The following is an 11,863-nucleotide window of genomic DNA, read 5'->3' as shown; positions in this document are numbered from 1 at the left end:
AGGAAAAGGCTTTGCAGACTGTCACCTCTTCCGACTATGCCTGCCTGGCACTCGTCAGCCGGGGTTTAGAGAAAGCCACACAGTCAGCAAATGTGAATGAAGCTTCAAACTATGACGACTCTCGGCTGGAATTTCTCAAAGTCTATAATCCAGAAATAAGGCGGCCGTTGGTTGGATTCAACTCAGCTTTTCAAACATGAGAGGGTTTTTTTTGTCTTTGCCACCACCACCATACTGGCACAAATCAGAATAAAGACCAAGTGCCAGCTCTATGCTTTTCAATCTTACGACTGTATCGTGAATTTTGGCTGATTGTTTGGTAAATTATATTTTTGATGGCGTGACAGTCGTCAAAAAAGCTGATGATGACAGCAGGATAGGCTGCAGTTCATAATCAAAATAGAGATAAATTAGATGCTGGTTAAATTTGGAAATGTATAGGCCTACATTTCGGTTGTATGCATGTTTATGTTTATATGTTTATACATGTTTTATCATTACATTGTCATGTGGTGTAGTTCAAATTATTCAGAAAAGAAAACTCATACAGGCTACATCTATTTGTGTTGCCGTCGACTCGTCTGATCCATTAGGCTAGAGCTCTACCCAATTTGCGCGTATTCTACTGTACGCCCTCCGTTCCGGCAACACCAGGACTCCACTCCGGGTTTTCCATTCGTCTTTTTTAAAACCACCTTTACTTTAAACCACAGAGAAACACACCACCGATAGGCTACTGGTGAACAGTGGAGCTGGGCAGGATTTTGGTGCGCTATCACCGAACAGTGTGTCTGTGACCGTTTGTGAAGAAGCGTGGAAGAAGGATGGAGGGTGAACAACTGAACGTAGCAAATCTGGACTAACTGGGGAAGCGCAGTTTTTGAACTGGTTTTTCTGGGGGAACGGTTTGTTTTGAAACGGGGGGAGTTCTTTTCAGCCACATGTTAAGATGCCATTTGCCAAAAGGATCGTAGAACCTCAGTTATTGTGCAGGCATACGATTCCCAACGAGGAAGGCTTGCTTTTTGAAGACCTGTGTACCATCAACAATGTGGCTTTATCGCGGACTCTGCGACAGCTTTCCGACCTTGCCAAGCACGCGTGTTCCTTGTTCCAGGACCTGGAGAATGACATCGTATCAACAAATGAACGGGTTTGGGTGCTTCATAGTAAAATCGGAAGACTCCAGCTGACCACCACTGGACTAGACCCCAAGCAGGAGGCAGTGCGTAAGTACTACAAGCCCACCTTTACTACTTCTTTCGCAATCGTGTGCTGCGTAACAAGTCACAAAACAGCGCATCGCAGCTGTCATTCACAACAAACGCATGTAATATGTGACCGCGAAACGCATTTGTCCAAGCGCAATAAGACCTGTGGTTGGTGTCGGGGTGTTGTTGGTGTTGAAATAGCCCAGGCGTGAAGTTTTTAGTCTCGGCTATAAAAAGTGAGAGTTCAGAGGAGCCCGCAAACAAGGCACATGGGGAGCTGCCTGGATCCCACTCCCAGCGACCCGCTGTGCCTTTTACTCCCTTTCAGAGGGGCGTGTTGTCTGCATGGTTAACGGCGAGAGAGTCCGGCAGGCTATTTTAAAAGCGCATGTAGCCCATTGCTGCGTAATGACTGTGTAGTAATGTTTTTCTACTTCAGTGGTAACGTAGTCACAATTATCAGCACTAACCTCGTGTTGGAAGGTGTGTTGTTATTGTATGTCGTCGCGACCTATTTACATTTTTAATCGAGTTAATCCATTGCCCTACCAGAACGCATTAGTGGATGTGAACAAGAACGAATGAACAAGATGGGGTGCATTGTGTGCTATTACTGACTAGGTGATTTCCCCTCTCCATCACAACTCACCTCATCTTTCTGCCATGGTACAAATAATAGCCTACATTGACACGATCAAGTGATCACCTTCTATTTTACGCGTACTGTTTGTAAAAAAAGTCAACTCTTTGGTGTGTTTGAAGTCTTCCTTCAAACATAGGCTACAGTACTTTCTTTGAACCCCTACACAGGGGTGGTTTGGTAGTTTACAGTAAATATTCCAGGTATGTAAATGATTGTGGTTATGAGTGTTTTGCTGTGGTTGTGCGGCGCTGGGGTAAAGCCAGGCAGTTATGGAGGTCAAATGTCGTGCTGTTGGCTGTGGTGTTGTTGGCTGAGCGACAACTGGCTGCAGTCCTGTGCAGTTTTCAGACATTCTCAATCAGTGTACGTCTTATTAACATTCCGAAAGAGAAGTGAATGAGAGAGAGAGAGAGAGAGAGAGAGAGAGAGAGAGAGAGAGAGAGAGAGAGAGAGAGAAAAGCCAGTTCCTAACTTGATAAAGGCACAAACTCTCATTGGCTGTGTTGGAGGTATGCTTTCACTTTTACTACAGCTCTCTGCCTGATGTTCATTGATGTGTGTGTGTGTGTGTGTGTGTGTGTGTGTGTGTGTGTGTGTGTGTGTGTGTGTGTGTGTGTGTGTGTGTGTGTGTGTGTGTGTGTGTGTGTGTGTGTGTGTGTGTGTGTGTGTGTGTGTGTTCATCTACTCTCTCTCTTTGCCCCCCCCTCTCTCTCTCTCTCTCTCTCTCTCTCTCTCTCTCTCTCTCTCTCTGCCTCGCGCTCTCTCTATCTCGCTCTCTCTCGCTCTGCCTCTCTCTATCTCTCTCTCTCTCTCTCTCTCTCTCTCTCTCTCTCTCTCTCTCTCTCTCTCTCTGCATGCCTCTGAGCACGTGTCTCCACCTAGGCAAAAATGTGCTCTACAGTAGTTGGCTATGTATTTTTTTTTCGGCCGAAACTCTTCCTGAGAGACTTTTATAAGCGGGCCATCTGCATAGATGAAATGTTAATGCCTCACAGGTGAATAGGAGCTGGTCAGAGGGCTGGGGAGTGAGGCATGCCCTGATCCTGAGGTCAGGACCGCTGACAGCTTTTGCTGGGCCCGGTACAAAGTCATCTGAAAGGGCATTACAATGTAATGGGGACCCTTCTGGGCCCCCTATCTCACTGGGCCTGGGACAACAGACCCCTTTGTCCTCCCCTGTCGGCGGGCTTGCCTGAGGTCCTGAGATGGTGCTCTCCATTTCCCTCTGAGTGGAGTGTGTTGTGTTCCCCTCGATCTTAACGTGTGTGTGTGTGTGTGTGTGTGTGTGTGTGTGTGTGTGTGTGTGTGTGTGTGTGTGTGTGTGTGTGTGTGTGTGTGTGTGTGTGTGTGTGTGTGTGTGTGTGTGTGTGTGTGTGTGTGTGTGTCCAGTAGAGTAGTTTGAACTCTTTTTTAGTTTTAACTTTGCTGTTTTAACTGTGCCCAGTCTTGGCATGCTCCTTCTGGCCTTCCTTCCTCCTCTCTCCTCTCCTTCCCTCTTCCCTCCCCTCCCTCCCAGTCCCCACTCCCCTTTTTAATAAGCCCTCTAATGGTATACCCTCCCTGGGGGGTGAGTGGGGCCACAGCTAGCCTCCCTATACCCATGCAGGCCTAGTGGAGCCCTTCTACTCTCTCTCTCTCTCTCTCTCTCTCTCTCTCTCTCTCTCTCTCTCTCTCTCTCTCTCTCTCTCTCTCTCTCTCTCTCTCTCTCTCTCTCTCTCTCTTGCTCTCTCTCTCTCTTGCATTTTCTCTCTCGCTTTCTCTCATTTTCACTCTCTCTCTTGCTTTCTCTCGTTCTCGCTCTCTGTGTCTGTCTCTCTATCTCGCTTTCTCTCGTTCTCTCATTCTCTCTCTCTTGCTTTCTCTCAGACTCAGTCTCAGTCTCTCTCTCTCTCTCTCTCTCTCTCTGTAAGGACCGGTGTCTGGTTTGCTTTCCTAAAAGGGTCATTCAGGTTAAACAATGCCCCTGAGGTCAATGAATGAGAGAGGGAGGCTTACAGCCATGCCTGGCTTGGCCTGGCCTGGCCTGGCCCGCGACAGAGGGAGGAGGAGGAGATGCGCCACAAAAAGCCCCCCAGTAAGTCGCTTTATTGTGAAGGTGTTTTCTTTGCGGACAACTTTGTTTAAGTTATGGGCCGAACGCGTGCTTTTGCTAATCTCCAACCTGCATTAGTCCGTTTGGAAGCGTGTTGTGTTAAAGAGTAGGCCAAGAGCAGGGTGGTCGTAGTAGCGGACTCCTCTGTGGTAGAGTATCACTTTAGCCCCTAAATGCATGCCGTACCTCCAGTGGGACGCTGTAATAGCCATTGAAATGTTAACTATCGTAGTACTACAATACTATGACATATCGCAGGGCCTTTAGTAATACACTACAACTTGGTCATTGTCATTCTGGTAACAGCAAATTTATAATGGTGTGTCTTATTGGGTTAAGTTGGACAGGGATGAGGATGCTTTGAGGCTTTTAGATGTTTTTAGATATTTTTTGAGAAAACACAAGGTACATGTGCACACATAGGAAGTACTTTTGGGAGAAGACATGAAACATTCCTGACCACAAACCCATATTTTAACCTCCTTCCTGACTATATATCTTATTTTACATGTAGGGTTTGTTTACTTATGTCTTAAGACGTATTATTCTGTAATAACTAATGTCCTCAATCCGTTTTTATCCAACTGCTGGGTTTGTTTGTGAAGTTGCAGGGACTGGGACTAGGTGGTCAATGAGAATTCCCAGTACACATTAGTAGTTCATCTCAGTACATGTGGGAGTTTCGTGACTTAAATTCTACACAATTCCGCGTGTCACATTTTGAATGAAACCAAATTAGACAGCACACTAGTAATAACTGTCTGCTCAATGGACGTTTGAGGTAATCTCCAAAATCGGTTCCTGGGGCCACACTGTAAAAGCTTATCTCACATCAAGTAATTGCGGTCCCCGTTATCACTTCAAGGTTGATGCGTAGTTGACCAACAAATGACCCGCCTAATCATTTAAACAAGCCCCCCAAGATTATCCCTTCCTGTCCCGGCACATTACCGTGTCTCACTCACGATACCCAGGCAAAAAGACACAAGAGACCAAAAGAGACCAAAAGCTGTGGGGCGTCTTAAGACTTTTAAGTCAATGACGCTGTAATAAAAAAGTATTAGTTATTGTTGTGATAATTCAAAAGAAGAATGCATGATTGTCTCAGGCAAAGTTCCCCCAGTGGCTTAATTCCAGTTGATTGTCCCTGCTTTATGTCAATGGGCGTCTCAGTTACCTTGCAGAGAATAACAGGGGGAGTAATCTCAATGAGAATGAGTGCAAATGGGGAGTGCTGGCTGGGTTCCTCCGTGAAGGCGGTGGTGTGTGTGTGCCTGTGTGTGTGTATGTGTTTGTGTGTGTGTGTGTGTGTGTGTGTGTGTGTGTGTGTGTGTGTGTGTGTGTGTGTGTGTGTGTGTGTGTGTTCGTGCGTGCGTGCGTACGTGCGTGCGTGTGTGTGTGTGTCTCTCTCTCTCTGTCTCTGTCTCTCTGTCTCTCTTTCTCTCTCTCTCTCTCTCTCTCTCTCTCTCTCTCTCTGTCTCTCTCTCTCTCTCTCTCAAAAGAGGTAGGGTGGGTGGGTGGGTGAGTAGGGGTTTGCCGTTGGGGAGAAAGGTGCTCTCTGTGCTTCACAAACATGGCCGTGCCTTCTTCCCTTGTCCTTGGGCAGGCGTCCCAGAAGAACGGAGGAGGAGGACCTCTTATGTTCCAGCTGTGTGGTCTCAGACAGTACAGACCTGAGCCAGCCAGCCAGCCAGGCAGGGAGGGAGGCAGGCAAGGGAGTCAATCTGTCAGTCAGTCCGTCAGTCAGGCAGGCAGGGAGTCAAGCACTCAGGCAGGCTGTGGTGGTGTGGTAATGCTTTGCCATTCCCGTTTATGCATGTGAAAATCATCCAAGGGCTGTGGTCCAGTGAAAAAAAGCCCCTGCATTTGATGATGCTTTCATTGCACCATGACATGAGTATAACTTTATTTTTTTAACATTGTTTTGAAATTATGGTTAGACCTCACAACGCTCCTCCATAACTTACTCTCTCATCCTCTCTCTCTCTCTCTCTTTCTCTGTCTTTGTGTCTTGTTGTCAGTTTGTTAAAACTATAGCATCTTTCTTTTACGGTGTGTGTGGGTTGTTCGACAAAACCAGTCATCAAACATCACAGTCATTTTCAAGGACTGCAAGGGCTGCAAGAATGCAATTGCAGTGTTGCGTTTGAAGTGAAACGAGCAGCACTGTGGGGCATAGAGAAGGCAGAGTCAGAGCAGGCCTGAGGCCCTACGTATTCCAGAGAACTCCCTGGAGTGCCTTTTCCTACCACCCCACCACCACCACCACCATCCCCCCTGAACCCACAACTCCTGTCCCGGGTCGCTGACAGCTTTTGCCCGGGCCCGGGACAAAGCCATTTGAAAGCCCCCCCCCCATCCAATACATATAATATAATGAGGACCTAATGTTTGCCCCCCCCCTCTCTCCCTGAGCCCAGGACAACTGACCTGTTTGCCCCCCCCCCCCCCCCCCCCCCCCCCCCCCCCCCCCTCCCCCCGCCCCCGCCTGCCGGCTTCTCTGCTCCCGTCTCCAGCTCCCCCACGCAGAGACCTCCCCAGACAGTTGGGCTCTCATTATTGTCCCAGAGTCCTCCAGTGTTGTTATGGAGGCTTTGCCTTCGACATAACCTGCACTTAGCCAGGCAGCAGCCCCCCTATCTATCTCGTGCGGCTGTGTTTAGGCCAGAGGTTATCTGTCACGAAACAGCAAGGGTTAATTACATGGTCAAACAAACATTGTGGTGCTAAGCTGGAGTAGTGTGTGTGTGTGTGTGGTGCTTTTTCCCCCTGTCTAACTATTGTTATGCGTTTGAAGGAAAACCCCCATGACAAAGCTTCGTCTGGTCGATATGTGTTTTTTTTCTTCTTTTCTTTCACTGGAACAAAAAAAAGCGTTCTCACTCCTCTGCTTGGGTAAAGCTCTGTTTGGTTTTCATGCGAGATTTGACCTCCCTTGTCAGCTTAGATGTAACATTTCCTCCGGATTGATCAACTGCGGCTTTAAGTGGACTAGACTGAACATGACTGTTGGCTAGGCTATATAAGGCACTGGAGGTTCTCTCTCTCTCTCACTCACTCGTCTCTCATCACTTAAGACCCCTCTCTACCCCCTCCACACCCCACCACCCATCATGGAGATCTCTTCAAAACACTGAGGGGGCCCCCACTTTATAGCTCCCCGCCTGGACAGCTCCGTGTTTGGGCAGGTCTCCCCTGTCGTCCTTAAAGGAGTATGGTCGGTCACACATGCATGATTAGAACATGAGCTGAATTTTAAAGGTTCTGACAATTCCACAAAGACACTTCAACACAGTTTTCTACTAGAGCTTGAGCATATTCATGTGAATTTCTTGATAGACAATGGGGGGCTCCCCACGGCGTTGTGTGCCACCAGTGGCCTTACTATTCATTGAAAACCCTTAACTACCATAAAACTACACTACTATTAGGCCCTACTACACTACAGTAGTATCCTTACTAATACGTTATGACTGGGTCATTGCAATTCTGGTAACAGCAAATGTATAACAGGGGCCATGTCATCTTAACGTGTTTAAAGGGTTATTGACATGAACCCTGCATGGTCAGGGTTGGCAATGCATTTTGTGCGCGTGACTCCTGTCCAGAGTAACCTGCTGGGATCTTGGCTCTCGCCCCCCTAACTTTGTTTTTCTTAGTTCACTTCACACACTCACAGGAAGAATATGAGCATGTGCTGCTGGGGCGGCAGGCGCCGTCCTGAGGGGATGGAGTGATGCTAATCATGAAGCAGAGGAGACGGAAGAGTGGCAGCAGGGGCAGTAGGAAGAGAGGAAAGGGGGATGAGGAGGAGGAGGAGGAGGAGGAGGAGTGGCAGCAGGGGCAGTAGGAAGAGAGGAAAGGGGGATGAGGAGGAGGAGGAGGAGGAGGAGGAGGAGGAGTGGCAGCAGGGGCAGTAGGAAGAGAGGAAAGGGGGATGAGGAGGAGGAGGAGGAGGAGTGGCAGCAGGGGCAGTAGGAAGAGAGGAAAGGGGGATGAGGAGGAGGAGGAGGAGGAGGAGGAGGAGGAGTGGCAGCAGGGGCAGTAGGAAGAGAGGAAAGGGGGATGAGGAGGAGGAGGAGGAGGAGGAGGAGGAGGAGGAGAGGGACGATGTGAAAGAAGATGAGGTGAAAAGGAGATGGTGTGATGCTTATCGCCAAGTAGAGGAAGAGTTGTAGTAGGTGTTGTCGGAAGAGAGGAAAGGGTGATAAGGAGGTGGAGGGGGAGAGGGATGATGTGAAAGAGGATGGGGCCGAAAAAGAAGACGGGGGTGAAGAGGAAGGGGGCAATATAGAAATGGTGAAGATAGGTTGAGAGAGATAGGGGGAGAGAGTAGTAACCAAAGATTTTCTTAGTTCTTCATAATGTCTCTGTTGTAACTTCTCTGTCTGCTTCTCTTCTCTTCCCATGACTGGCAGCGTGCCACATTCCAATTTGAGCCAGACTGGGTGGTTTTGAATGAGTCTGAGAGATGCACGTGTGGTTTGTGTGTGTGTGTGTGTGTGTGTGTGTGTGTGTGTGTGTGTGTGTGTGTGTGTGTGTGTGTGTGTGTGTGTGTGTGTGTGTGTGTGTGTGTGTGTGTGTGTGTGTGAGAGATGCGATTATGTGTACATTTATGTTCATGTGGGCAAGTAATGTGTGTGCGTGTATGTGCATGCATACAGTACATGCGTGTGTATGTGTGTGCGTGCGTGCGAGCGTGTGTGTGATCAGTGTCACTTTGAAGAGTTCAGGTCCTGGTGGCCTTGAGTGTTTTGGGTGCGTCCCCTGTGGTTCCACTTCTCCTCTCCAGTTACCCCTGTCCACGTGGCCCTCTCTCAGATTATATTGCCTGGCCTCCCAACAATCACTATGAACCATCCTTGCAACACACACACACACACACACACACACACACACACACACACACACACACACACACACACACACACACACACACACACACACACACACACACACACACACACACACACACACACACACACACACACACACCCTCATCAATTATGGGGGTGGGGGTGATGGAGGTTTGTGTGTGGGTGTGTTTGTGTGCGTGAATGTGTGCGTATGTGTATACGTGCGTGTGCGTGCATGTGTGTGAGATTGACAGACGTACGGTAGGACACGACTGTAAGTCAAGCCGGCATGAAAACTATACGCCCCGCGTTCCGGAAATTTCCCAGTTCCTCAGGTATTATGGGAACCCCTGGATGTGTGACCTGCGAAGTATTCGAAATATGAAGAGAATGCAGAGTAGGGAGCGGGCCACGCGAAACAAGGCCCCAGTGTGCTCTGTTCTCACTCTGAAGTGTCAGTCAGAGCAAGGTCAGTAGGCCAAGCAAGCCGATGACACATCTAAGATCAATTTGATATTCGTTTTTAAGGTACAATGTAATGACCAAGTTGTAATGCATTACTTAAGGGCCTGTTTTATATCAGTAGTGTAGTACTATGGTAGTTGGCTATGGTAGTTTCCACTGGTGGAACGCTATGCATTATTGTGCTACATGAAAAAAATCTGATTTTGAATACAGCCGTTGCAAAAAGTTGTTTATGGCTTATGTTTGATAGGCGACAAAACTTTTGTCTTGTGAAAATCTGCCCTTTCTGTGTTCATTAAATGGTCATCTTCCTTTGGCGCATGACATTTATTTTTGTACATTAAACTTCATTTGGGAGGGTTGTGGCTTTCATATGAGCGACTTCTGAAGCCAAGCGATTCATTTAAAGTCAGGTTATTAGCTGTTGTTCCAAACAGATGGATAGGCAACAAAACGTTTTTGCAACGGCTGTAGGATTAATTTAAACCTTGGACCATTGCAGTGGGTCCGCCTCCTTGTTTATCTGTCTGTCAGGGACTTTTGTGTTTTGAGAAACATCGTTTTGAGAAACATCGTTTTGAGAAAGATGAGATTGAATGTCTGTCTCGGAGGAACATTGGTTTCGGGGTCAGCATGCATGCAGGACCTATTGCTACAACAGTAGGCCTACAGTATGTGTAGAGTAATTACCTATCCCCACGAGTCCACCTCCCATTATCTCTCAGTTGTGACATGCCACAGCTTTACGTCAACACGTCAAGAGTTAAATGTAACACTCAAAGAATTGGTCCAGCATTAGCACTGCACAATTGACTGTGTGTGTGTGTGTGTGTGTGTGTGTGTGTGTGTGTGTGTGTGTGTGTGTGTGTGTGTGTGTGTGTGTGTGTGTGTGTGTGTGTGTGTGTGTGTGTGTGTGTGTGTGTGCGCGCGTGTGCGTGCGTGCGTGCGTGTGTGTGTGCGTGCGTGCGTGCTTGTGTGTGACATGCCTTGATGTGGATAGTGGGAGGAGGAAGATGCATTGCAGTCTGCCGAAAGCGTTTGGCTTATTCCAGGAAGCCGCCAGCCGCGGTAGCGTGGCCAGTCATTAGACATGATGGATTGCCGCTCTCCCGTCTGCGGCACCCAATCGGAGTGCACCTGGCCGGGTTCGTCCAATCACAACACACCTTGAGGGAGGTGTGTCTAACAGAGTAGAAAAAAAGAGCATCATTCATTGAGTGTAGTGTGTTGGAGTAGGGGGTGGAAATATGAGTACAGTGCGCAGCTTAACTCTGAAACGGCACCCAGGGATTGTTTTTGGAACTGGGTGGGGTGAGCTAGGTGGTGGTTTTGGGAAGAGGAGATGCTCCCTCTCCTCTCCCCCTCCCTCTCCCTTTCCCTCTCCTCTCCTCTCCTCTCCTCTCCTCTCCTCTCCTCTCCTCTCCTCTCCTCTCCCTTTCCCTCTTCTCTCCCTCTCCCTCTCCCTCTCCCTCTCCCTCTCCCTCTCCCTCTCACCCTCTTCACTCTCTCTCCCTCTCCCTCTCCCACTCTCTCTCCCTCTCCCTCTCCCTCTCCCACTCCCACTCCCACTCCCACTCCCACTCCCTCTCCCTCTCCCTCTCCTCTCCTCTCCTCTCCTCTCCTCTCCTCTCCTCTCCCTCTCCCTCACCTCTCTAACAACCACTGCCAGATTAGGTTACTCTCATTGCCCCCCCCTCACGTGTGTACGGGTGCATTTGTGTCCAGGTGTGTGTACGCACGTGTGCATATGTGTGTGTGTGTGTGTGTGTGTGTGTGTGTGTGTGTGTGTGTGTGTGTGTGTGTGTGTGTGTGTGTGTGTGTGTGTGTGTGTGTGTTTTGTGTGTCCGCGTGTGTGCCTGTGTGCATGTGTGCATGCAAGCACATGCATGTGCATGCGTCCACTGTGTCCACATGTACGCATGTGTGTGTGCGCATGCATTCCCGCATGTGTGTTTGTGCACCTAGGGTCCAGACCTTTGCATAGGCGCGTGAGGTGCAGACAGCAGGAGATCTTTGCTTAGCTAATGCAGTTAGACTTTGAAAGCCCATTACCATCAGCTGCAGATGAATGTAGACGTTTACCTCACACACACCACGCAGCTTGATGGCGGCATGACAGCTTCTGTACGCACTTCGGCGGGTTTGTTTACACTCAAGCGCTCAAACGCTCAAACGTATTACTCATTTTCCGAGGCACGTCCCGTACGTTACGTACTATAACTCTTCCCATGTGCGTATTGCGTATAACCTTTTGAGGCCCGGCCAGTTACGGCGAGCAGCATCTCTGGCTTGCAGCATGCTCCAGCGACGACTACACACAGACACATTGCTATTGGCTGATGTCATTGACTTGACTGTATTTACAGATGCTATGCATTACACTGTAACTCTGTAAATGCTGAATGGGAGCAGCCACCCACCACATTCTGCTGTCTCTCTCTCTCTCTCTCTCTCTCTCTCTCTCTCTCTCTCTCTCTGTTAAGCTCTCTCTCTCTCTATCTCTGTGTATGTGTGTGTATTGCTTTCTCTTTCTAGTTTTTTCTCTCTTTCTTTCTTTCTCTGTCTGACGCTCCCTCTTTTTCTTGGTCTCTCTCTC

At 48.6% G+C, this 11,863-nt stretch overlaps 1 protein-coding gene across 2 annotated transcripts in view; it reads left to right on the top strand.

Moving 5' to 3' along the window:
- The first annotated feature begins 729 nt into the window (after positions 1-729).
- The window catches only part of nhsa (Nance-Horan syndrome a (congenital cataracts and dental anomalies)), a 165,249-nt gene continuing 154,115 nt past the window's right edge, over positions 730-11,863 (top strand). For both annotated transcript variants that reach the window (XM_063201775.1, XM_063201776.1), the window contains exon 1: positions 730-1,229. In XM_063201775.1, the coding sequence (XP_063057845.1) occupies positions 950-1,229 (280 nt within the window). In that variant the 5' untranslated portion in view covers positions 730-949. The remainder of the gene's footprint in view (positions 1,230-11,863) is intronic.

The sequence above is a fragment of the Engraulis encrasicolus genome, chromosome 6, assembly GCF_034702125.1.
Source record: "Engraulis encrasicolus isolate BLACKSEA-1 chromosome 6, IST_EnEncr_1.0, whole genome shotgun sequence".
NCBI classification, from domain to species: domain Eukaryota; kingdom Metazoa; phylum Chordata; class Actinopteri; order Clupeiformes; family Engraulidae; genus Engraulis; species Engraulis encrasicolus.
This window is presented reverse-complemented; position numbering and strand designations above follow the sequence as displayed.